General features: G+C 38.7%; 1 protein-coding gene across 2 annotated transcripts; it reads left to right on the top strand.

Annotated features, from left to right (window-relative positions):
- OGA (O-GlcNAcase) lies at positions 1-26428 on the top strand. 2 transcript variants are annotated; one of them, XM_046652301.1, is made up of 16 exons: positions 1-615; positions 3961-4012; positions 4427-4524; positions 6076-6206; positions 7607-7778; positions 9122-9220; positions 9911-10195; positions 12831-12989; positions 13458-14071; positions 14479-14653; positions 17846-17931; positions 18886-18990; positions 20072-20157; positions 20442-20634; positions 22797-22956; positions 24359-26428. In XM_046652301.1, the coding sequence occupies exons 1-16, from the start codon at positions 417-419 to the stop codon at positions 24493-24495; spliced, it is 2751 nt and encodes a 916-aa protein (XP_046508257.1). In that variant the 5' UTR covers positions 1-416; the 3' UTR covers positions 24496-26428. The 2 variants fall into 2 exon arrangements, with proteins under 2 accessions (XP_046508257.1, XP_046508258.1); XM_046652302.1 differs by lacking the exon at positions 1-615 and adding an exon at positions 2305-2668.

The following is a 26428-nucleotide window of genomic DNA, read 5'->3' as shown; positions in this document are numbered from 1 at the left end:
CGGATAAACAGGAAGCGGGCGGTAGAGGCAGCGATAGAAGAGAGCTAGGGGCTTCGGCAGGAAACAGCGAGACAACTGATTCTTGGGAGGGCAACAGAGTCTAACGGAGAACCAGAGAAGAGGCCTTGGCCATCTGCCTCCGGGGACTGAGAGCCCTCGCTCTCCGCTTAGGCTTCCAGCTCCCCAGCTTTAGGCTAAGGCAGAGGCTGACAAAGGGCTCGCTCCAGTGCCGCCGCCCTTCTCATCCGGGCATTTGGGTCCCTGCGGAGAGGGTGGGGGAAGGGCAGAGAGGGAGGGGAAGGAGCAAGAGGGGCGCGCGTTTGGAGCCAAGGTCCTCTCCAGGGCTCCGGGCCGGCAGCCCGACGGACGGAGGCCGAGGAGGACCCGCAGAGGTGGCGGTAGCCGGGGGCAGGAGGATGGTGCAGAAGGAGAGCCAGGCGGCGCTGGAGGAGCGGGAGAGCGAGCTCAACTCCAACCCTGCCGCCTCCGCGGGGGCATCTTTGGAGCCTCCGGCAGCTCCGGCCCCTGGAGAAGACAACGCAACCGGGGCCGGGGGAGCAGCGGTGGCCGGGGCAGCAGGAGGGGCTCGGAGGTTCCTGTGTGGCGTGGTGGAAGGTGAGCGCTCTGGCGCGGGCTGAGGAAGTGTCCTTCCTCTCGCCCCAATACTAACACATTCTCGTCTCGGGGTGGGGGGCGGGGTGTGCGGAGAGGTGGCGGCGGTGCTTTAGGGGACTCTAAAAGAGTGTCGCACTCCCTTGGGTCTGAAATTTGACCTTGCTAAAATGGGAGGAGAGGTGGAACGGTGGGCAAGTCTCCCCTCTGGTTCTTGAACGGTGTCGAATTCCTTTCTGGCTATTAACAAGTCTGACCCCACCCGCTTTGGGCTTTGAGCCAGGCATGCTCCTGCGGAGGCGTTGGTAAGGATCCTAGTGTTAGGCTCTGCGTTGTGTATCTGTGTACCTTGGGATCTTATTCCCTAGGGTGGTCTTTGTTCAAATGGAAAAACGTGTGTAGTGCTGCTGTTTCCACCCGTTGGAAAAAATCAACCCACACAGATGTGATTGTTGGCTTGTTGTAGTCCCGGAGTGAAGAGAAGCACAGTTAGTCTATAGTTTCACAGATTTTTCTTAGCTTAGTTTTTTTGGTGGCCAGTCCCCACCCCTCACCATTTGAAGATTCATTTGCAGCCTAGTAAATTGCCCTTTGCCAATTACTGTGCTTTACCTCTGAGGAATGAAGCTTTGGCTTTAACAGTATCTGCGATACGGAATTTTAATTTAGTGACTGCAGAACAGGTTTAAAAATGCCCTTTTCACCTTCTCCCTTCCTATTTCCATTTAAAAGGGATGATAAACTTTTTTCGTAGTTGGGGAAAATGACCAGAAGATTGTATCACAATTTATGAATATAATGGACAAGTATTCGGCCGTGCATTCTATGGAAGCATGACTCAGTTACATTATTGCTCTTTCCTCGAGTACAGCATATATTTGAACTTTCTGAGTATTTTGCCCGACCCGAGGGTTTCCTGGCTGTCTACTTTATTGATTCTATCTTTCTATATGTAATGGTATGCATAGGCGTAATACTGCATAAAAATTAGTCTTTATAAAAGACCAAAAAAGTATGGAAAAGGAAAGAAGGGTTGCCCTCTTGGATGAGAGCTTCAGCTTTTCCAGTCTTGTCAGCATATATGGAGTATTCATTTGAGAGATGGGTGGTGGTTATGGTATTTTAGATAAAGTTTAATTGTAGGGGAGAACAGACTAATTTGCAGCTACAATAAGGATTGAAACAGTTCAGCAAAGTTAACTGTCTCTCAGAATTGGAAGATAGAGTGGAAAACTACTTAGGTATTTGGAGTCAATTTTTATAAAAACATAATTGCTTTGTGTAACTTATCTGTTGATATATTTATTGGATTGGTTTGAGTGCAGGGAGATGTTAGAAAAAGAGTCTGTATTTTGTCATCAAAGATCCTGGGGTGGAGGGTGGGGAAAAAGTGTTTGGGATATAGAAATTTTAGAGCTAGGCTAGAGTGAGTCTAAGGAAACTTGCCTGTCCGTTACACCTTCGTAATTGTGGAGAAAAACTGGTTGTGGTTTAAATAAGTTGGTTTGTTTTTCAGAATAGCATTAAAAGGGAACTACTCTTAGAGAATTAAGTTGTCTCTTAGCTGTTGTTCTTCCTCCTTGCCATTCCCTTATATATTTTCTTAGTGACTGAGCACCAGATTTTTTTTTTTTTAATTTCTAAGTTGGCACCATTCCTAAAGTGGAGGGCAGGAAATACAGTAGATATTACTGGGATTCCTTTTTATTTGTTTTCTTTCCCTCAAAAACCTTTGTTGGTTTTAACTCACGTGTAACAGCACTGCTTCCTCTTTGTGGTGCCACTTACCCGAAACCATGAACCTGACCCTCAAAGAGCAAAGTTAGGGTTACTGAAGATTAAAGTGTTGAAATTAGACACTTGAAAAATGTTTCTTTTTTGTATTGAAGCAGCTCTAAAGGGAAGTTTAATACCTACTCCTATAAGAGGAAAATGATAATGCTGTGTTCTGAGAAAGCTATAAAGACTGGTATAAAATTTACTTAATATTTTAAATTGCCCAGGAGAGGGTAACATTGAATGGTCACGATTGAAAGTGCTACAGCTTCATACATTGGTATGTAATGAATTTTTCTTTGGTCTGTCATTGTGGTGCAGAGTAAACCATACTATATAGAAATTGGAACTTAATACATTTCAGAAATTTCAGTTTTAGATTAGTCCCGTGGGTAGACTTTGTGTTTGTGTGTGTAGAGCATTTTGTATTCAAAATGTAATTTTAACCATCTTCATGGTACTTCTAAGAGATCGTCCTTATCTCCCGCAGATGATTAGACTGAGACAGGTGGAGAATGAAGGTTAGGCAAGCTGTGATTAGCACATGAGGGCGCTCCAAATACCCGTTTGGTGCTTATACCACTACTTAAATAAGCAGTCTGCAGGTTTGTTTCCTGCAATGTGCCTTACTAGTGCTTTGCCCCCATCTAGAACACTCTGGAGCAAGTCACCTTCTGAATTTTGACTTGTTGAAATCTTTGCTCTGGAATTGAGATTACTTGAGAGTTTCCTGTTTGGCCAGTTCCACTGTTGAATTTGTTGTGAATGTGTTTAAGCCATTTTTTTTTGGTCTCTTTTATTATATCAGGAACTTAAAAAAAAAAGTCATCATAAAATTAAGTCAATCAGATTCTTTTTTACTCTGTTCCTGATTTTTTCCCTGCCTTACTTGTTTATTTTCCCCCCCCCCCCCCCCCCAAAGCAGTTTGACTCCCCTCCTAGGTAGTAATTGTTGTTATTAGAAGTTTTGGATTACTTTGTTTCTGCTTCTCCCATTGTAAGATTGAGATAATCTTTTAAAAAGTCAGATTTAAGGGACCAGCCTGGTAGTGTAGTGGTTAAGTCTGATGCGCTCACATTGGCGGCCCAGGTTCGTGGGTTTGGATCCTGGGTGCTGACCTACACCCCTCGTCAGCGATGCTGTGGTGGTGACCCACATGCAAAATAGAGGAAAGTTAACACAGACGTTAGCTCAGGGTGAATCTTCCTCAGCAAATAAATAAATAAATAATAAAAAGTTAGATGTAAATATATTTGGTGTTTTTTGGCAGTGAAAAGAGATGATGTTTAGCTGTTTTTAAATAACTGTTACATAAGTAATAAGTGTTCATGGTAGAAAAATCAGAAAATTTACCTAAGCGAAAGGGGAATAAAAATCACCTTATAATATCACTACCCAAAGACACCTTAATGTTTTGCTAAATATCCTTCAGATTTTGGTGTATTGTGCTTTTTTTTTTTTTTTTTTTTTTACAAAACGAGGATTGAATTGTTTAGTAACCTGGTTTTCTCAATAAACAGTTGACCACATTTTGAAACTTGAAAATAACTTCATTCTTACTTTGAATCTAGGGTTTTATGGAAGACCTTGGGTTATGGAACAGAGAAAAGAACTCTTTAGAAGGTAAATTTTTATTATATGAAAGGAGAGTCTTTAAACCATTAACATTTCCTGTTGGAAGAAACACTAACACTGCATGGGCCAGGTGCAGTTTGATGGTTCTCAGCTGCAGAAGTTATTTTACCTTGGCATTTTACCTCTTCTTCACCTGGGCCAGTGGTTTTCAGGCTCTGCTGGGGAGGTTGAATAGGTTTTGGGCTTCACCTGCCTTACCCAGAGCTGTTGTGTTTTTACCTAAGACTGTTTAACATGTTGACATTCCTTGTAATATTTAATTACAAAAAGGTTAAAAGCTACTGCCTCAGAATATATTTAGCTTTTTAAGAGATGGAGGTGCTCCAAGAAAAAGAAGAAATTGAGATTTACAGCCTGTATATGTTGCCTGCTTATACATTTGTAATTTTCTTTCCCCTTAAGGCTCCAGAAATGGGAATTAAATACATACTTGTATGCCCCCAAAGATGACTACAAGCATAGGATGTTTTGGCGAGAGATGTATTCAGTGGAGGAAGCTGGTAATCTTTTTCTTTTTCATCCATAAATTCAGAATATGTGAAGAAAACAGCTTTATTTTGAATGTAATTGTACAAGAATTTTATTAAGTATTTAATTTTTCACTTTGTAGATAGTTTCCTTTTCTTATATCTGGTAACTGAGTTAGTGCAGATTGAAAGAATAGTGCTAACAATGCATTGTTAGGGTGTGATTCATGGCTATGCTAGTCTGACTGTTCTGTGGTCGTAAATTGTGCTTTCTGACTTTTGCAGTGGTCTGAACAGTAGGCCACTGGACGAAGGTGCTGAAGCAGGGCTAGGCCTAGGGCAGGGCAAGTGAGGCACCTGCCTTGGATGCAAATTTTAAGGGACTCCAAAAAATCAATAATCAAGATAAGTAATGTTTTATGCAATTTTTAAGCCAAAATTAATGCAATAAATTCATGAACAAAATTCCAAAATTTTAAATCAGTATGGGATTGGTATTAACTGATCCTCTTGCTTCAGGGTCAAGTATGGCTTGGTCATGACCGCTTGATTACTTGATTTTATTTAAAATAAAAAAGACCTCACTAGTCCAGGCCCGTACTGAAGTGAAAAGCCATCACAAACCATCCTTGTGTTCTTATGTTGGGTTAGTTACATAAAATTTGTAAATAAGGTAGTACATCACAGAACCTCTTTGTAAATTAGACATGAGGTGCTTTTCTTTGGGGACTTCAGTGAATGGGGAAACATTTTCATACTTGGAATTAAATAGTATAGACATGTAGCTAACAAGATATTTTGTTACAGAGCCCAGCCAAGGCACTGAAGGCAAAAAGTTTCCTTATACTGTGAAGAAGCAATTAAAACTTAGCCCATCTCCATTTAGTGTTATTGTTTACTACTCTATATAATTTAAGTATGTCTTCAACTTAATTATTTCCTGGTGATTCTGGTAATGAAATTTAATGTGGTCAATAATCAAAATATAGTCAAATGACTATCTTGAGATACCACTGAAAGTTATTTAAAGATATATCCTGTGGTAGGAATAGTATTTCACTTAGGAAAATTGTCTATCACATTTTAAAAACTTAAAATCTGTAGTGAATATTTTTCCTGTAGTTAGAAAGATGAGGGGTCAGGATTGTTAAGGCCATCACTTAACCCTGGTTCTTAAGAATGTCTTTTTCTTTTCTTCCAAATTATAAAGTAGTTATACATAGATTGATTTATTTAGGAATTTCAGTTGTTCAGAGACAGCAAAAACATACCTCTCAAATACTATAGGAAATAAAAATAGTTTATGTTCTGTAAGAAAATTGATGATTAATTCAATATTTTTGAGAAATGATAATGAAAGGAAGAGAATGCGTTATTGATTTTAGGGTGACATTAAATCACATCAGGTTTGTGCCATTTTGTACAGCCTATTGTCACATTGGACATGACACTTGTAAAATTTATGGGACTTTTTCTTTCTCGACTCATTGTAATGGAGAAAATGACCTCTTACCTTCAGTTGAATGGTGAAGGTTCTTTTAGTTTTCTGTGCTGCTTTCTAAAAACATGGACTCTGTTCTTTAGAGCAACTTATGACTCTCATCTCTGCTGCACGGGAGTATGAGATAGAGTTCATCTATGCTATCTCACCTGGATTGGATATTACCTTTTCTAACCCCAAGGAAGTATCTACATTGAAACGCAAACTGGACCAGGTAATTTCCTTACTTTTTTGTTATTTTTTTTGAATCAGTCCTTGCAACTAAAGGTTTTCTGAGTTGCTTTTATGATGTTAAAAAGAAACCAAAGTCATACTTCTTTGTTTCTATACAAACTTTTTACTTTAATGCTTTTGATAGAGGGATACTAGGTGGAGGTACTAGTGCTTCTCAAACCAGTTTGCATAAGAACTGCCTTAAAAGAATACCTAGATATGATACTTAATGCTAATAAGCTCCATTCCCAGAAAGTCGTCTTTTTTTTTTTTTTTTTCTTTAAGATTTTATTTTTTTCCTTTTTCTCCCCAAAGCCCCCGGTACATAGTTGTATATTCTTCGTTGTGGGTCCTTCTAGTTGTGGTATGTGGGACGCTGCCTCAGCGTGGTTTGACGAGCAGTGCCATGCCCAGGATTCGAACCAATGAAACACTGGGCCGCCTGCAGCGGAGTGCGCGAACTTAACCACTCCGCCACGGTGCCAGCCCCCCCAGAGATTCTTATACTGACCTGGGGTGAGGACTTATCTCAGAGTCCAGGTGATAAGTGGATCAGAATCACATTCTGAAAAACTATATATTATTGGGTGCTTGACTGAATTTGTGACTGAGGTTATAGAAACAGAGGGTTTTACCTGTTAGATATCAATTCTCTCAGTTAAATGGACAAGAAAGATAATTCAGTCTGGAAATGATTGGCTAGTTCCCCAGGATGAGAAGAAAAACCTAGTAGGTAAACATGTAAGCTATTGGTGAACCTGATTGGAGTCTAAATTCTGCTTAACACAAATGCTGCACGTCTTTTTTGGTAAAGTAAGTTTGCTGATTTTTATATACATAATGTTTCTTTAGGCAAAGGTTTATATTATTGGTGGCATTAAAATGGCTGGTAAAAATTTTAAGGTAGGTAAATTTCCATGAATAAGCTTTTAATGGGTTATTTTTCTGTTTGGTTAAGTTCTACTATGTTGTTCTTTCTGATTCATTGCCTAGTTAGGTTTATGTGCAAAGGGATTAATTAGGATCAACGTGCCTTTTGGGACTAGAACAGGCCTGGGTTTTTCATATCTTGAGTTTACTTATCATTCATGTTTTTGTATTTTTCTGACTGTACTTCTATAATCAACAACCAAGAAAGTAGGATAGGCCACATTGAGGAAACTGCTGGAACATATTGGTGTATTACATTCAAACCCAAATGAAAAATGGATCCCATACTTTCTAGATGTAAAAACAATAGGTTAGGCTTTGAACATTCTACTGAGGAAAATATTTGACTTTTTGAGTATCACTGTTAAGTATATACTTCAATATTTGGAATGCTGTATTTTTTACTCTTAAAATGAGCTGGTAAAGGATCTTGTTTTCAAGATAATTCTCTTGTTTTTTTTCTTTTCCTAGGTTTCTCAGTTTGGGTGCAGGTCATTTGCCTTGCTTTTTGATGATATTGACCATAATATGTGTGCAGCAGACAAAGAGGTATTCAGTTCTTTTGCTCATGCCCAGGTCTCCATCACAAATGAAATTTATCAGTACCTAGGAGAGCCAGAAACTTTCCTCTTCTGTCCCACAGGTATTGTATATAATGGCTTTATATTTAGTCAGTCTTCTTGAAGTATATAACTTTCAGTTCACCATGTATGGGCTTTATTGTGCTGTCCCCCCCTCCCTTTGCTGTATAAAGGTAGGAATTCTTTTTCCAGAAGACATTTCTCAAGATCTTAAACTGGAGAAATTTTAGGGACTGGAAGTATATGAGCATTACATTTTTAAGATGAAAAGAGGGATAGTATAATCAAAATGAAAACTAGAAAAAAGCAAATTTACACTGCTTTTAACTTAGTCCCTGCTCATTTCCTCCTGCTTGTTCCTTTTTTCTGCCCCTGCATATCTGTATTCTTTTCACTCCTCTCACTCCCATCTGGGATCTTAATTCCAGCAGTCAGCATAGACAGCTTAATTCCCACTCCCTCACTTCCTTTTTTCCTCTTCCCTTCCTGGTTTCTTTCAGTGAAAATGTCTTAGTCTCTTTTAGTTACCTCTCAAAATTCACCTTTAAGAAATTTTCCTCAGACTTCTTGTTCAGGAAAACATAAATAAGCTATAGTTGTAAGAAATTTTAGACTGAATTTATTTAACTTTGTGTGTACGTCTGTCTTAGAGTATTGTGAGTCATGAACCTTGTCTCAGTGGTCTGATACTACATGAGTGCTCAAATAATGTTTAATAAGATTATGCTGGGAATTAATTCACTGTAAATTATAATTTAGTTGCAGTTGAGTACTAATAGCCACGGGCATACTGTTGCCTTCTTTATGTTACGATGTTAACTCATTCTACATTCTGGTAAATTTAGGCAATTCAGAATTATGTAGAATTATGCTAAAAATTCCAGTTATTGGGGCTGGCCCCGTGGCCGAGTGGTTAAGTTCGCGCGCTCCGCTGCAGGCGGCCCAGTGTTTCGTTGGTTCGAATCCTGGGCGCGGACATGGCACTGCTCGTCAGACCACGCTGGGGCAGCGTCCCATGTGCCACAACTAGAAGAACCCACAACGAAGAATATACAACTACGTACCGGGGGGCTTTGGGGAGAAAAAGGAAATAATAAAATCTTTAAAAAAAAAAAAAAAATTCCAGTTATTTCTTTAGTAAACTTGTATTTCTAATGACTGTACGATCATAAGGATTGATATGTACTACTATTGGAGGAAGAACTATCAGATTGTATGCATTGATTTTTTTAATGGATTGATTCTTGAATGAACTATCCACTTGAGTTTACTTCCTTTGGGGCATGCCATGGAGGCCTTTTTGGATGAAAAGAATTTAGAATTGGTAGACATTTTTTTCCCCGTTCAAAAATTGATAACCATTTTACTTCTGATTATTGTACTTAATTTTCCCCTCTACATTCAGAATATTGTGGCACTTTCTGTTATCCAAATGTGTCTCAGTCACCTTATTTAAGGACTGTGGGTGAAAAGCTTCTACCTGGAATTGAGGTGCTTTGGACAGGTAAGTCTTTAAGATTTATATGGTAAAACTTTAATTAACTAGGACCTAGAGAAATTGGTTGTTCCAGTTAATTGGATACTTTTTTTTTTTACTTTACAAAGTATACAATCTTCACTTAGTATAAAAAACATCTTTGAGGATTTTGCAGTGAATCTGAATATTAGTTACTGCTAAATAATAAATCTGGACAAAACTGGTCTGAAGGGTATTGATCCTAGCCCTTACAAGACTGTTCTGTTTTATAAAATGAAAGCTGTCATGCTAGATTGACAGCTAGTAATCAACAAGCTGTCTTAACTTTTATTCTAAGAATTAAGGGCAGAACCCTTTCCAGAGTTGAGGTTAATTGGGATTTGTCTTATTGAGGATATGCTTTATATTATAATGGAAAAAGAAATTGTTTGCATGAAAACTTGTTTCTTATTAACATGTCAGTTTGAGGAAGCTTGCCCAAACCATAAATATTCATACCTTTTGACTACTAAGTCTGTTTCTAGAAATCTGATCTAAGGGAATATGGCGGGGGGAAGGGCAGTAAAAACTGAGTAAAAAGACATGTTGCTGTGTTATTTAAAAAAAAGTTGTTAGAAAGTATGCCTATAACAAGGAAAGTACAATAAAAAATTATATGCAGTATATTTTGAAGAATGATGTGAGGGTCTTTTAACAAATGGTGGTTATTATTTCTAGGTCCCAAAGTTGTTTCTAAAGAAATTCCAGTAGAGTCCATTGAAGAGGTTTCTAAGATTATTAAGAGAGCTCCAGTAATCTGGGATAATATTCATGCTAATGATTATGATCAGAAGAGACTATTTTTGGGCCCATACAAAGGAAGATCCACAGAACTCATCCCACGGTTAAAAGGAGTCTTGACTAATCCAAATTGTGAATTTGAAGCCAACTATGTTGCTATCCACACCCTTGCCACTTGGTACAAATCAAACATGAATGGAGTGAGAAAAGATGTAGTGATGAGTAAGTAGACTACTTAACCAGCAACCTTGGGAGGGGAGCTGGGGTTAACTAGAGCATTGGCAACTGCACATTTCTTTGTCGTTACAATTTAAGAGGTTTTTTTAAGGTGTGTTGTTTAGGCCTATGAATGAGATATGTGTATGATAGAAGAAGGGCTGAGTGACTTTGGACAATAATAACCTCTTGGCCTCAGTTGTTTGTTTTTAAAATGTGTCTTAGCCTTTGAAGTCTAAGTACTAGACAAGGTAGTCTTTTAGTGTTCCCATTATCCCTAGAATTATTTTGATTCAGTTTATGTTTTCAGGTGATTTTATTAAATGAGATATTTTGGTTGATTAAATATTCTTATATGAGTCACTTCATGTATCATTTAGATTCAGCTTACATTTATGGAACATTTTCTCATTTTAGACATTGGCTTACTGATTTTTTATTTATGAAAAAGTATTAATTTAGGGGCCAGCCCGGTGGCGCTGTGGTTAAGTACACATGTTCCGCTTTGGCGGCCTGGAGTTCGTCGGTTCGGATCCCGGGTGTGGACATGGCACTGCTTGGCATGCCATTCTGTGGTAGGCGTCTCACATATAAAGTAGAGGAAGATGGGCATGGATATTAGCTCAGGGCCAGGCTTCCTCAGCAAAAAAGAGGAGGACTGGCAGTAGTTAGCTCAGGGCTAATCTTCCTCAAAAAAAAAAAAAAAGTACTAATTTAGTTCTAAGTAAGAGAATGCTAGCTAGTTGTTTATTTATTAACATTTAAACACCTACTGTGTGGCAAGTGCATCTTCCTGGGTGCTAAGGATGCAAAGAATAATGTAGACCCTACTGGAAAAACATAGTCTGGTGTTAGATAAAGCATACAGGCAGCTATACTATAGTAATGATAAGTGCTGAGATAATTATGTAAAGTGCTGCAGGAACACAGAGGAGGATTGATTACTTTTGCTAAGCAAAAGTGGTGAGAAATGATAGAGGAGGGGATACCTAAACTGGGTCAAAGTATGAGTAAAGTTTGCTGGGCATTAAAGAGTTGGTGGGCTGGAGGTGAAAACACTGGACACTGAAAATTTGAAGTTAATCTGAATTTTGGCCCATTTAGGAGAATTGAAATGTCACATTATTACGCTTGGTGATATATAGTTGTATAATTGTCTTCTGTTTCAATTCTGTATCCCTACTTGAAATTCTGTTTATTGAGTTATTGCCTCTCTTTAAGGCTCAGTCATTGTCACCCATCTCTCCCCAATAAAAAACACAAAATTAGGGATATAATCTCGAGTCCCCTCTGTGTACATAGTACTTAGCTTCTGCCTCTTTTGAGGCAGAGCATAAGGCACATTAAAGAGGAGTAGACATTAGCCAAACTGGGCTGTGTGCAGGGAAATAAGAAGGGAAACTAAGTAATAGAGGGTTTTGAATACCAAGCTCAAGAATTCAGGCTTGGGCTGGCCCAGTGGCGCAGCAGTTACGTTTGCACGTACCACTTGGCGAGCAATGCTGTGGTAGGCACCCCACATATAAAGTGGAGGAAGATGGGCATGGATGTTAGCTCAGGGCCAGTCTTCCTCAGCAAAAAAGAGCAGGATTGGTGGCAGATGTTGTTAGCTCAGGGCTAATCTTCCTCAGAAGAAAAAAGAGACTTCAGGCTTGATTTTGTCTACCAGTATCCTGGTTTAGAACTTCATTATGTGCTTATTACCTGTGCTCTTATGCGGGATTTCTGTTGATTTTTCCCTTCCTCCCCTCAAGGCGTTTATTAATTTGTCCATTAGATTTTCATAATTAGGCCCATTAAGTTATAAGTCCCTGAACGGTAGGAAATGTTTCTTGTTTTTTGTGGGTTTTTTGCTGAAGAAGATTCACCCTGTGCTGACATCCATTGCCAATTCTCCTCTTTTTTTGCTTGAGGAAGATTAGCCTTGAGCTAACATCTGTGTCCATTTTTTTGTATGTGGGACACTGCCACAGCATGGCTGGTGAGTGGAGTAGGTCCACGTGTGGTATCTGGTCCCACGAACCTGGACTGCCGACTCAGAGCATGTAGAACTTTAACCACTTAGCCATGGGGCCAGGCCTGGGAATGTTTTGTTTTCTTTTTTCTTTGTTTTTGGTGAGGAAGTTTGGCCCTGAGCTAACATCTGTGCCAGTCTTTCTCTATTTTGTATGTAGGATGCCACCACAGCATGGCTTGATGAGTGGTGTGTAGGTCCATGCCCAGGATCCGAACCTGTAAACCCTGGGCTGCTGAAGAGGAGCATATGAACTTAACCACTAAGCTGCCAGGCTGGCACCCGGAATGTTTTCTTTATGGAAAGCATAGTGCCTTTAACCTTGCATTCCCAATAATTGCTACTCAGTGGACATTTATGAATAACTTTTCCAGTGATTGTGAAATTAGTGGTTTTTATTTCACTTGGGATTTTACATTTAGCATGACATTTAGATGACTATTCTAGGTGAAGTGATGCAGTTAAGGGTCTTGGTCATGTTTCCATTTTTATGTTTAAGGTTTGTTCTTGTTCCAGTTCTCTGCTTCTCTGGTTGTACTGTAACAACTAGTGTTTTGCACTTGTTCCTCTCACTTGTCAGGAGGCTTTTGTAATCGAAACTGTTTTTGTGCTGTTTCTCTTTTGCAGCTGACAGTGAAGACAGTACTGTATCTATCCAGATAAAGTTAGAAAATGAAGGCAGTGATGAAGATATTGAAACTGATGTACTCTATAGTCCACAGATGGCTCTAAAGTTAGCTTTAACAGAATGGTTGCAGGAATTTGGCGTGCCTCATCAGTACAGCAGTGAGTTTGGCCTTTCTTTCTCAGGGGGTTGGATCACATGGTTGAGTCATAAAGAACATTTGTGATGTGCTTTACCTCAGGTCCACCAAGCAAAATGAAACGTAGGGACCTAGAGAATAGGGTTTTTAAAATCTTACTTTAGGTCTTTAAATAGCTTTTCTTTTGATGGAATGCTAATTTTTAAAAAAAATATCTTTTGAAATAATTATTTAAGTATTTTTAAATGTAGATCTTCAAAAGAGAATATAATAATAGGTGTTGGCATGTTTAGGGATGTTCATCATTTGTTTCTTCTCTGTTCCTTCCCCGTCTCCCCAGTGGTTTAGAGAAAGTGCATTTTTCCTCAGGGCTCAAATTATTTGGAATCTCAAATTGAGGTTCTGCTTAGAGATATAAGAAGAAGAAAACATTTCTGGAATTTGTTCTATTTCTAATTCTGATTACCTTTGTGGCAATTTGTTTTTGTAGGTAGGCAGGTCGCACACAGTGGAGCTAAAGCAAGTGTAGTTGATGGGACACCCTTAGTTGCAGCACCCTCTTTAAATGCTACAACTGTAGTTACAACAGTTTACCAGGAGCCCATTATGAGCCAGGGTGCAGCCTTGAGTGGTGACCCTACAGCTCTGACAAAGGAAGAAGAAAAGAAACAGCCAGATGAGGAACCCATGGACATGGTAGTAGAAAAACAAGAAGAAACAGACCACAAGAATGACAATCAAATACTAACTGAAATTGTTGAAGCTAAAATGGCAGAAGAACTGAAACCAATGGATACTGATAAAGAGAGCATAGCTGAATCAAAATCCCCAGAGATGTCTATGCAGGAAGATTGTATTAGTGATATTGCCCCGATGCAGACTGATGAACAGACAAACAAGGAGCAATTTGTGCCAGGTCCGAATGAAAAGCCTTTGTACACTGCAGAACCAGTGACTCTGGAGGATTTGCAGTTACTTGCTGACCTATTCTACCTTCCTTATGAGCATGGACCCAAAGGAGCACAGATGTTACGGGAGTTCCAGTGGCTTAGAGCAAATAGCAGTGTTGTCAGCGTCAATTGCAAAGGAAAAGACTCGGAAAAAGTGAGTATGCTTGATTTACCCACTTCTGTAGCCTGGATGGGTCCCCTTGCTGATGATATGGAGGAGGTCTTAAATGAGTTCACTGGTAACTGGCAGAAAATAGATCATATCTTAGAATGTGTTCTGTAAAGTGGATGTGGACTTCTCTGAATCTGGTACATACAGTTCCACAGTTTGACTGTATAGTTAGGAATGAAAGAAAGAGAAAGTTGATTTTTTAAGGAACGTTTGTCAGTTTGGGGAGACCGACTTTCATTGCTAGTTTACAGAGTTTGAGCGTGGTGATTCTTTAATGTTTAGGATAAATTGCAGGTACCTGACAACATAAACAGCTTAGTCTACAACTGTGTTTTAGATTATTTTGTTAAGCTTGCAATTTTTTGAGTCTTTTTATTGATGTTCAATAGATTGAAGAATGGCGATCACGAGCAGCCAAGTTTGAAGAGATGTGCGGACTAGTGATGGGAATGTTCACTCGGCTCTCCAATTGTGCCAACAGGACAATCCTTTATGACATGTACTCCTATGTTTGGGATATCAAGAGTATAATGTCTATGGTGAAGTCTTTTGTACAGTGGTTAGGTAGGTGCACCAGGAATAATCTCTTCTCCTCAGATGTATTGTCACTTAAAACAAAAGACAGATTATCCCACAGGGAGAAAAACATTTAGGGAATTGGTGAATTTCCAACTCTGTTTAAATTCTTTGCCTAGATTTCTTTCAGACGGGTAGCCATTGTTGCAGAGTTGAAATGCAAGTCTCAGTAAATACATCGAGCTTATTGATTTTTCTCCCTTGGGCTAATTCAGCATAAATATCTTGAAAATGTGTTAGAAAGTACTGACTTTAACTTGCTCTGACTGAATGCTTCCTGGATGGAACCCTGTATACCACTTTTGTCTGATTTGGAGATGAGACACTATGAATTGTGACTCTGTAAGCTCTCTGCTGCTTGCTGTGTTTCGATAACATTAATACTGTGTTTAACAGAATAATTGCCGAAATGACCTAAGGGGCCTGGCAAGAGGAAGCCATCCTCCCAGCCCTGTGCGCATGCGAGCTTTAGCGGTAGGCTATTCTGGTGCTACTTGGTATTATTTCACATGATTTTTTCTTTATTCCTCTACCAAGTAATTGGTTTTAGCAGGGGATGGAAATTGTAGTCCCCTAAAAACTCTGCTTCGTTAAATGGACTTCTGTATGTCTCCTTTGAAAACAGTGATTTTTTGTGGAAATTCTCAGACTTGGTAAAAAGCACCAGCATGGCCAAGTTTCTCCAGGGACCTCATTTTATTTTCAGGTTTTCAATCCAGCTATAAGGAATATGTAATGGACTGACTTGCACACAGCAGGCAGCAAGGCTAACTGACATGTCATAGTTTTCATAGTAGTCACAAATACTATGATGGGTTACATGGTCTTGGTTGTGAAATAGATGTGCAAAACACTGTGAGCTTAGATTTAGGAGTAGTAGCAATGAGATTTCTCACTTTCAGCCTATATATTTTTGGACTCATATACTAAAAAATAATCATTTTCCTGTGATACAACTAAGTAGCAGTTTTAGTAGAGTCTCTGATTGTTAATTTGAAAATGTGGAACTTTGAGTTCCTGTATATATAGCACAAGAGGTAGAAGAGAGGTTTTAACCTCCTCTTGTTAAAAGGCTCCAAGATACCTCTTCTCTGTGATGAATGTCTGCTCTTAGGCTCAGGAATAACCTCTGCATTGGTTGTTGGATGACAGCATTTGCCTTCCAGGCTCCCGGCCAGGGAATTATAATTAACCTTTATACAGATTTAAATCTTAAATTTCCAAAAAGAAATCTGGATTATTGAGCTTGATCAAGTATCGCTTAAAACATTTGATATCCAGTTTTTAATTCAAGAATTATTAAAAGTTAAATTCTTGATTATATACAGTATTGTTCCTTTTTCCTCTCAAGCTGTGCCTCTGTACTGTGCAATTATGGAGGTAGTTTTCCCAAATTGTGTTAGACAGCGGTTATACAATCTCAAGGTCAGAGCATTTTAAAAGTTTTAAGTAATCATCTTAGCATACACATAGCTTTACACAAAGCTCACAACAAGGAGAATATTTTCATGGTTCCATAGTAATTTCAGGGAGTTACTGATTAGGACTCTGTTTTCCTCCTCTCTCCAGTCCAGCTGGCATTCAGTCCTTTAAAGAATGTGGCTATGCAGTACTTTTGGTTACTAATGACTTCTATTATCTTCTTCCCCATTGTGTACAGATGGGAGAATCCTCAGCACAAGTGTCTACTACTATTGGATGGACAGCGGCAGATGTTCACAGCGCGTCATGATTAATTAGTTTAAATTGAAAGGTTCTATCTGTGGGGTAGCTCAGGTAGATTTGAGGGCAGTAGGCATGAACTGAAGTCACGTTTGCGCAGCGACTGAGGCATTAACCATGTTTTCATTTACACAGCTCTTCGTACATGCAGCTTTTTATTGTATAGTTGGAAGTGCTAGTTATGTTGTAGTCTCAAAGTAGGGGGTAGGGGAAATTGGCTGATCTTAAAGTTTGAGAAGTATAGTTTTTTCTGCAGTGTAAATTTACACTGAGCTATGGAATGGGGCAGGTTCTCTTCATAGCCTAAATTGTGACCCTACTGCATATTTATTTTACAAATATTACATTATATATGTTTTCTAAAAGTACCCCTACCCCTAAAAAATGACAAACCTGGATATAATCTCTTAATGGGCCTGAATTGTCAACAAAAAAAATTGGTTTGCTTTGGGACTGTCTGACTAGCACACTATATCTTGTACTGATGAGACTGTTAACTTGAACAGGAGGTAGAATGCTGTCTTCAAATGGAAAAGAACTATATTGCGCTGCTTTATCTTGTCAGAAGACTAGACAGGTGATTTTGATTTGGCCTCCAAATATTTGCCTTTATCTCTTATTGTTAACTGCCTTTATTGCCTGTGAAGTTGGTTAGTGGTGACCTTAATGCTGACTTCTGGACCTTGAGGCATGCTGCTCCATTCATGTGTTCATTGCACTGCTGAGATGATAATGGTCCATCAGAGGAGCCAAATACTGTCATACTTTTAAGAACAGTATGTCTTAGCTTTGGACAAATTAGGAGCATCAGTCTGCGCTCCTTAATTCTCAGAAATCTGTCAGACTGGTATTATTAATAACCAAGTCTGAATTTGGATTTTCCTTGTCAGAAAAAAAATGTAGGTCTCATTGTGTTTTTGTTGTCAGCTTGTTGAACAATTTCTATTTATTCTTCTGATCTTAGTTTTCTGACAAGATTAACCCTTTCCCCCTACTTTTTCCCTTTCCTGTACCCCTCCTCAAAATGTAAAATGTGACTTCAGAGAGGTTTAATTCCTTCATGGGCTGTGATAATAAAATGTCTCATTTTCTATCATTCATTTCACTTTATACTTACTGTAATTTCACTACAGAGCAAGCAGCTGGCTTGATTTTTATAGCTATATCTAGGGAATATATAAACTTGACCCAGAAAACTTGAGACTTACTTTCCTTTCAGTAATTAAAGAAAGGGTTAGAACTCTTAACAGTGATTATTCATTAATCAGAGGAAGGAACATTAGTATTGAAATTCCATTATGAATTTAAAAATATTATTATCACAGCCTTGTCCTGAAACCCTGGATTATTATTGTTAGAGAGCTATTTCCACAAAGTGTTTGTTAGTTTGTTGGACGTTTGAGACCCCAGGAAATCCCCTTTCTCGTAACGTTCTCCGCTTGGATCTGATCTCAACAGGGTGTCGTAGTCATTCTTCAGCACAGTTCTTAATTGGAGACCAAGAACCCTGGGCCTTTAGAGGTGGTCTAGCAGGAGAGTTCCAGGTATCAATATGAATTCACAACTGAATTGACATTTTCTTTGTTTTATGAGAATCCTTATGTTGCGCATCAGATGGCTGGAAGGATTGGTCTGCCGAAGGCTTTCTAGTCCCAAATTCAATTTAGTTAACATAGCTGGATTTTAAATCAAATTTTCCTCCTCTTTCACAGTAATTTCTGAAGGAGATGCTGCCAATTCCCCCCGCGCCTGCGAAGCGCAGCGGCTCTAGGTATACACTTCACATTGTTTCTTTGCAGGTCGCACAGCATTTTAATCTGCGCCCGCAATGCACAATGCGCGCATGCTTGTCTGCCAGTGGAAACTCCATGAGCAAAAAGGATGAATAATAATGCAAGTGAATGGTGAAAGGGCTTTTAGATATTTTCCTAATTACTTATAAATAAAACTTGAAAGAACGGTCCATTAGTGAACATTTGAACAAAATATGAAGCTTTTTTTGATGTTGGAATTTGTTCATGGACTTTTCAGGTGCTCTACTTTTCTCCCCCCAACAGGTGCTCTGCTGCGCACAGCAAACTGAAGCGCATTGCTTTGGGGATAAAGCTTCTCCTGGACAGATAACCCTCTTCAGACCAAACCTCTCCTCCTGACATTCTGTTCTGCCATCTTTTAGTAGAGAGATGGTCTATATAAGATTGGTTTAAGAAAAAAGTAGATTTGTCATAATTCGAATAGATTTTTTTTTACTGTAAACTTAAATCCCCATTAATATGCCACTAAATCTGTGTAACTCAGTTTGGGTAATTTCTATTCAGAAGCACTCCCCTCCCCCAGCAAAGAGGTGTTTATGTTAGTAAAGCATAGTCCACCCCTCTTCTTTAGGTCTGCCTGCAGTAGCCAGTTAATGTTAAGTTGGTAATCTGCAGTGCACACCCATTTAAAGAAATGGATATCTTCCCAACCCTAATCCATCTCCTTTTCTTTTCTTTCCACAGCGTTTGCTGCCAATTGATGGGGCAAATGATCTCTTTTTTCAACCACCCCCATTGACTCCTACCTCCAAAGTTTATACTATCAGACCATATTTTCCTAAAGATGAGGTAATTGTCTACCTACCGACTTGGTGTATAGTTATGGTGCACACTTACTACATTCCTTTGACCTCCCTGGTTAAAAAAATCAGTTCTGTGTCTTAAAATACGAACTTAGATGGAGGAAATTAACTAAAATACTGAACACAGAAGAAGATATATTTAAGGAAAAGCATAAGGCATTTAGACTCATAATATCTTGTGCTAAGTTCTTTGGTTCCTCCCTTAAAAAAATCGCGGGGGGCGGGTGTTGTGTGTATACACACAATGGAATGTACTCAGCCATAAAAAAAAGACAAAATCGTCCCATTTGCAACAACATGGATGGCCCTTGAGGGTATTATGTTAAGCAAAACAAGCCAGATAGAGAAAGACAAACACCATATGATTTCACTCATGTGGAAGATGAACAAACGTGGACAGAGAACCATTCAGTGGTCAGTAGGGGGAGGGGCTTTAGGGAGCAGGCATGGGGTGAAAGGGAGCTCTTACATGGTGACCGACAAATCATAATGTACAACTGAAACTTCACATTGCTGTAAACTGTTACGACCTCAATAATAAAAAAAATGCTGAGTGAAAAATGAAGAAATAGAAAAAAAAATCAGATGAAATATATTCAGAGTTAGAATTACTAGTCTATGTGTCTAAGTGATATGTTGTCCTTGACTGATTTTCTCCAATATATTAGTATTTTGTAATTTTTGGTTGTGAAGTGTCTACAGGCTGTTGACAATCAGCTACAGTAAAAAGCAACACTGTTTAAGACAATAGCATGTTTAAAACATTTTGAATACATAGGAAATAGAGACTTAACCTCATAATTTGCTGGATTTTGAATCCACTACTTAGTGCCTAAAACTATCCCCTGGAAAGTACTTCTCAGTGTTTACTATAACCATACTGTTGTGTACTGGTTTTACAAATATGACTCAGTAAATCTTTGTTTAACAAAGCAGAGGTGATATTTATGACAGGCCAGACATTTTGTTACTCCTCCTCTTAGAAGTCCCTTGTGACTTATGAGTCATGTTGTTAAATTCTGTTGTCATTTTTTTTGATGTATCGCTTAACTAGATTGTATTTTCAGGCTTCCGTGTACAAGATTTGCAGAGAAATGTATGACGATGGAGTGGGTTTACCTTTTCAAAGTCAGCCTGACCTTATTGGAGACAAGTATGTGATGAAGTGTTTGAATTTGTTGGATTTGGGAGTAGACATTTCATAGCCAGGTTTATCAGGTTGAGGGGAGGTGATGACTGGAAATACAGTCTTTTAGAAATCCTGCTTTAGTTTTAATAAAATTGGAGTATTAATATGTGTGTATATTTTTAGTTTTTTCTTACAACCTATGTAGTTTCCATAGGTTGTGATTCAAGTGCATTGGTCCTTACCTCACTGAAATCTGAAGTTTTGTGTTAGTAACATAAACTCACTCTAGCCTCTTTTCTTCTGAGCAGGTTAGTAGGAGGGCTGCTTTCCCTCAGCCTGGATTACTGCTTTGTCCTAGAAGATGAAGATGGCATATGTGGTTATGCCCTGGGCACTGTAGATGTGACCCCTTTCATTAAAAAATGTAAAATTTCCTGGATTCCCTTCATGCAGGAGAAGTATACCAAGCCAAATGGTGACAAAGAACTCTCTGAGGCTGAGGTAATACACAAGTTTAGAGTTATACTATGGAAATTTTTAAAATAAAGTACTTAATTGAAAAATTAAGCAGATCATCTTAAAATCTCTGCTTTCTAAATTTCTTACAGAAAAAAATTCTTAGGGCTTATTCTTTTCTGTTTGTTTTGGTGTCCCTGAGTGGTCATAAATTAGGGCTTTTTCTTTCTTTCTTTCTTTCTTTTCTTTTTTGCTGAGGAAGATTCACCCTGATCTAACATCTGTTGTTAGTCTTCTTTTTGCTTGAGGAAGATTCGCCCTGAGCCAAATGTCTGTGCCAACCTTACTCTCTTTTGTATGTGGGTCGCCTGCCACAGCCTGGCCACCAACAAGTGGTGTAGGTCTGAGCCCAGGAAGTGAACCTGGGCCACCGAAGCAGAGTGCACTGAACTTAACTACTAGGCCATGGGGCCGGTCCCTGGGCTTTACTCTTAGCATGACATTTTCCAGTGTTCCCTCTGTTAGGACAGTTTTTGATTTGGAAGCGTTGTTTTAATACTTATTAAGTAAAAACACAATAGGGGCTGGCCCCGTGGCCGAGTGGTTGGGTTCGTGCGCTCCACTTCGGTGGCTCAGGGTTTTGCAGGTTCAGATCCTGGGCGCAGACATGGCGCCACTCATCCAGCCGTGCTGAGGCGGCATCCCACATGCCACAAGTAGAAGGACCCACACGTAAAAATGCACAACTATGTACCGGGAGGCTTAGGGGTAGAAAGAGGAAGAATAAAATCTTTAAAAACAACAAAAAACACAATATAGACAATTAAGCTTTTTTTCCTTCCCTGTTTCAAAGCACCAGACTTAAGGATGTTGTAGTCTCTTCTTTGGGTACTCAGGGAAATTTTAGGTAGTTAAAATCTCTCATTTACTTGGTTGTCAGGAGGCTAACTTGCTTTCTCAGTAATGCATTTCTCATTATAATTAAAAAATTACAGAGGTGAGCCTCTCTGAGAGTCAGTTTTCTGATAGGAGCACTTGTTATATGTCTGTCCTATCCCAACTTCAGTGAATTTTTCCTCTAAAAAAAGTGTTGTGCTCCACATTGGTCAGTTTATGATTATTTTGGTTTCTATGTCAGCATACGCATTTTTTAAAATAGTTCCTCCTTGAGGATAATTTTTGTGCTCAATAAATATTTTGAGATACAGTCATGCACCTCATAATGATGTTTGTTCAACAACAGACTATGTATACAATGGTGATCCCATAAGATTAGTACCATATGGCCTGGGAGTGTAGTAGGCTATGCCTTCTAGGTTTGTGTAAGTACACTCTTTCATTTTTGCACAATGACGAAATCACCTGACACATTTCCCAGAATTTATATCCTCGTTTTTAAGTGATGCATGACTACATATATTTGGACTCTTATTTGTGACATTGTCTTTTTCTTCCATGTTGCTCCTCTTCCCCCTTTTCTGAAATTCTCTACCCCTCTCTGTCACACCAGTGTATACTCAGATTCTGTCTATAGTTTATTACTTTTTTTTTTTTTTTTTAACCTTCTGTCCCTAGCCAGATAACCTGGTAATAAAAGGCTAGTTTGGAAGGCCTCACTTACTTGGAATTACATTGACACTGACTGCAAGATGCTGATGATTGAGCTGTTGATGTGTTGCTGTTCCATATGTGACAATTACAGTTTTCAGCCTAGGAACATAACTGTTTAAAAAATTACCAGTGTGTCTTTACAAACATTTAACCTAAAATTTACCATTTTACCCATTTTTAAGTGTGCAGTTCAGTAGTTTGAGGTACATTCACATTTTTGTGCAAGCAGTACAAACTTAAAAACATTTTGTTTTGAACAATTTTAGATTTGCAGAAGTTACAGAGAGAATACTGTATGTCCCTCACCCATCATTACTATAAATTCCACACTTCACTCACCAGTTTTTCCACTAATGTCCTTTTTCTGTTCCTGGATCCAATCCAGGATCCCCCATTACATTTAAAGAAACTGCTTTTAAAAGTGAAAACACTTCAGCTAGAATTTATAAGCTAATTAATTTTGCATGTGATAATTATATAATGACTGAAGTTATTAAATATTGCTTTCTTTTTCCTGTTGCTGAGTTGTCTAGTTGGGATATAGATATATAATGAGTAGCTACTACCAGTCAAGAGAGTCTTTCTAATTTTTACAGAAAATAATGTTGAGTTTCCATGAAGAGCAGGAAGTGTTGCCAGAAACTTTCCTTGCCAACTTTCCTTCTCTGATAAAGATGGATATTCACAAAAAAGTAACTGACCCAAGTGTAGCCAAAAGCATGATGGCTTGCCTCCTGTCTTCACTGAAGGCTAATGGTGAGTACCTATTTGTGGAGCTGCTGGTGTTTGGGCTAGGTGGGGGACGGGACTATATTTTAGTATAAAAAGAAAAGTGAATTTACATTCCCTTCCCCACCATTTATGGTTTGGCTTCTGAATTATTAGTGGTGCAAGAATTACATGTATATTAATCATTGAAAAATGCTGCTCTTTTACACTATGAATGCTTATTTTGAGCCCCAGTTAAATGTGAAATGAATACATGAGGTTATATTTATCTTGCCAGGAGACTCATAAATGATAGTTGAAAGGTAAATGAACCTTGGGGAGAAATCTCATTTAGGAATTCAGAGTCGCTGACTTTTTTGAGTTTATCATCTAAATTCACTCTTCAAAAATACTTTGCTTTGACATTAATGGTATAAAAACTTTTTTTGTGAAGAGCCAGCTAGTAAGTATTCTAGGCTTTAAGGGTCACATACAGTTTCTGTTGCATATTCTTTTTTTAAAGAATCTTTTAAAAATGTAAAAAAAAACCTTTTTAGCCCATGGGCAATACAAAAATGGGCAGCTTGTTGAGCCCTCATTAGAGGGTTGTCGATCATGAGAATGCACTTACTGTTGCATCTTTATATCATTTGAGTCACTGGTGTCCCTTTTGTGGGATAATTTAAACAACTTTGAAGAAAGCATAATTCTCAGTGTTGTGCTTGGAACTGAATCATGCAGGTATATGAGATATGTCTTAGAATATACAACACATTCTGGTTATACTGGCTGGTGACATAGGCTGTGATCGACTCTGCCCTGTGCAAAAGATTTTCTTTCTTGGAAGAGTTTTACTCACTGTTGAGTCTTTTTTAATTGAGGTATATTTGACAATTAAGAATTGTGTATATTTAGGGCTGGCCCCGTGGCCGAGTGGTTAAGTTCGCGCGCTCCGCTGCAGGCGGCTCAGTGTTTCGTCAGTTCGAATCCTGGGCGCGGACATGGCACTGCTCATCAAACCACGCTGAGGCAGCGTCCCACATGCCACAACTAGAAGGACCCACAACTAAGAATATGCAACTATGTACCTGAGGGCTTTGGGGAGAAAAAGGAAAAAAATAAAATCTTAAAAAAAAAAAAAAAAAAAAGAATTGTGTATATTTAAAGGTGTACAGTTTGATGATTTGAAATACATTCTGTAATACTCACCATATTCAAGCTAGTTAACATATCTATCACTTAAGATAGTACCACTGCAATATTCAATGTTGATGAATATTAATATTCATTGAATAGGAATATGAATTTTTCAATTGTAAGAAATTTAGGGGCTAGTATACACAAGCTCCTATGATCTATTTGAAATATATTAAAGATTAATCATAATTCATATCCATAATTCTACGAATTAAGTGACATTTACATTTTTTAATATTTGTTTTATTTCTAGGCTCCCGGGGGGCTTTCTGTGAAGTGAGACCAGATGATAAAAGAATTCTGGAATTTTACAGCAAGTTAGGCTGTTTTGAAATTGCAAAAATGGAAGGATTTCCAAAGGATGTGGTTATACTTGGTCGGAGCCTGTGACATTTGTCGGTGGCTATGAACTGTCCGAAAGTCTCTTAACTTCACCTGGTGGGTGGTGGGGTCTTCATACACTTCGGCCTCTGGAGTGGCAACAGATCAGCCAGTTGGGATTGGAAACGAAGACGACTGTGGAAAACTCATCTGTCACACTTTGAAACTACTCGCTGGCTGGAAGAAGATAGCATTGCTGCACATCCTTTAGGACACAGATGTGGGCCTCTTTAGTGGGTCTTGTGTTAGGTGCCAAGACCTCTTACATGGGCTTATGGGGGGGGGGGTCTTCAATAAATGTAGTCAGCACTGTTTTCTGCATCCAGTGTGGTTGCATTTCTCACCTAAGAGTAATCAAAATTGTTTGTCATCCTCCTTGGCTTATTGGATGAAATGTCTCATTCTTTTGGGACATGACAGAGAGGAGAAAGATTTAGTGAGTTTTAGAGGCTTCAGGGTAGAGATTCCAAGTGGAATGGTTGTGGCATAGTTTAAGCTGAATAAATGACTTCGGTTTGGGGCAGTTTTCCTGCTTTTTGTAAAGCCATGGCCAATTGTCTCCTGTAGTGACCATTGGTTCAGGCATATTGTGCTTTGTAGGGACAAATGTGCAGTTGTTTGTGTCAAAAGCCTAAAAATTACAAACTTGTAAATTTTGTGTATATAAACTAGCTGTAACCTGACTATCCTTTGTGTTTACTGTTTTTATAATTTTTTTCCTTTTGAAAATGAAAGTGTGGTTCAGGATGGCACTTTGAATAATGTAAATCAGTGGGAGGTGGACTTTCTTTACTCCGGTCTTTTTTTTTTTTTTAGAAGTTTTATTATTTTTAAAGTGCCTCCCACCTAGGGCTAGGCCATGACCCTTTGGGTACGAGAGCCTAACTTCATAGGACTCAATCTGTTGCAAAGTGCAGTCACTTCTGGAAATTAACCTTAATGCAGGTCAGCATGTGAAATATATGTCAAGTAGCATTCAGGGACTGATTGGTCCCGTTTGCCCTCAGATCAGTTGTCCTTGAATTTCAAGACCTGCTACTACTGGTTTTATTAAATCAGAGTATTTAATTCTTGCATGTTTGTATCTAATTTTTAAAAGAATGAGCACACTTTAACCAATGACTTACGGTTACCCTTTTTCCTTTAACCATAGATTCTGAAAGCTTCATGTATTTTAATTTAGATTTGGTGTTTTTAAGGGTTCTGAGCATGAGGCTAGCAGGTAATCTGCAGGAATCATTTGTTCATCATGGCTGGCTGACTTTTCCATAGATTCATAACGGTATTTTTTATCTTACTTCCCTGCAATTTGTATCAGCTGTTTAACTTTGAGCTGAGGGGGGAGGAGCAAGGAGAAGGAAACTTGAAACATTTTCCCTCATAGTTCCATCAGTGTGGGCTTTGAGAGAGTCTTGAAGCATTGTACCCAGTGGTATAATGACTTTCAACCGAGGCCGAAGAAAGGCAAAACCTTTAACTGATAGAAGGATATATATGGAATGTTGGAAAGCTGGAACCAAGTGTATGTTTTCAAGGGCTGAGGTGAAGGGAAGATTTGTACAAGATAGTGTTTAAAACAGCTTAATGTCATTTGATTTTCTCTTTACGTTTTGTACACTAATGGACAATTCTGGCATTTTATCTGGAAAATTTCAGGGTCAACCTCCTATGGAATCAGGATTTTTAGCAAGTTTGCTTGTGACTTTATCTTGGCTTTTAGTAATCACTTTAGCTGGTCTTCTGGTCACAGATACTATGCTGTCCAGGCTATACCTTCATCACTCTAGGATCTTAAAGTGCTATGTTACCTTCTGGTTATGAATATTTATTAAGGTTGGAATTACACTTCATTGATTGTTTAGATCACAGTTCAGCTCCTGTAGAAAACAACTGTAAAGCTGTCTGAAGACCATGCAAGAGGCAAAATAAAACTTGAAGTGAA

Source organism: Equus quagga, chromosome 2 (assembly GCF_021613505.1).
Source record: "Equus quagga isolate Etosha38 chromosome 2, UCLA_HA_Equagga_1.0, whole genome shotgun sequence".
NCBI classification, from domain to species: domain Eukaryota; kingdom Metazoa; phylum Chordata; class Mammalia; order Perissodactyla; family Equidae; genus Equus; species Equus quagga.
This window is presented reverse-complemented; position numbering and strand designations above follow the sequence as displayed.

What these genes read in the sequence shown, in the direction of transcription:
- OGA (XM_046652301.1), top strand. Translation starts at nt 417, where the DNA reads ATGGTGCAGAAGGAGAGCCAGGCGGCGCTGGAGGAGCGGGAGAGCGAG. An exon ending in GAGAAAAGATGTAGTGATGA is followed by an intron (nt 10,196 to 12,830) that starts GTAAGTAGACTA and finishes TCTCTTTTGCAG; the next exon opens with CTGACAGTGAAGACAGTACT. An exon ending in AAGAACTCTCTGAGGCTGAG is followed by an intron (nt 20,635 to 22,796) that starts GTAATACACAAG and finishes TAATTTTTACAG; the next exon opens with AAAATAATGTTGAGTTTCCA.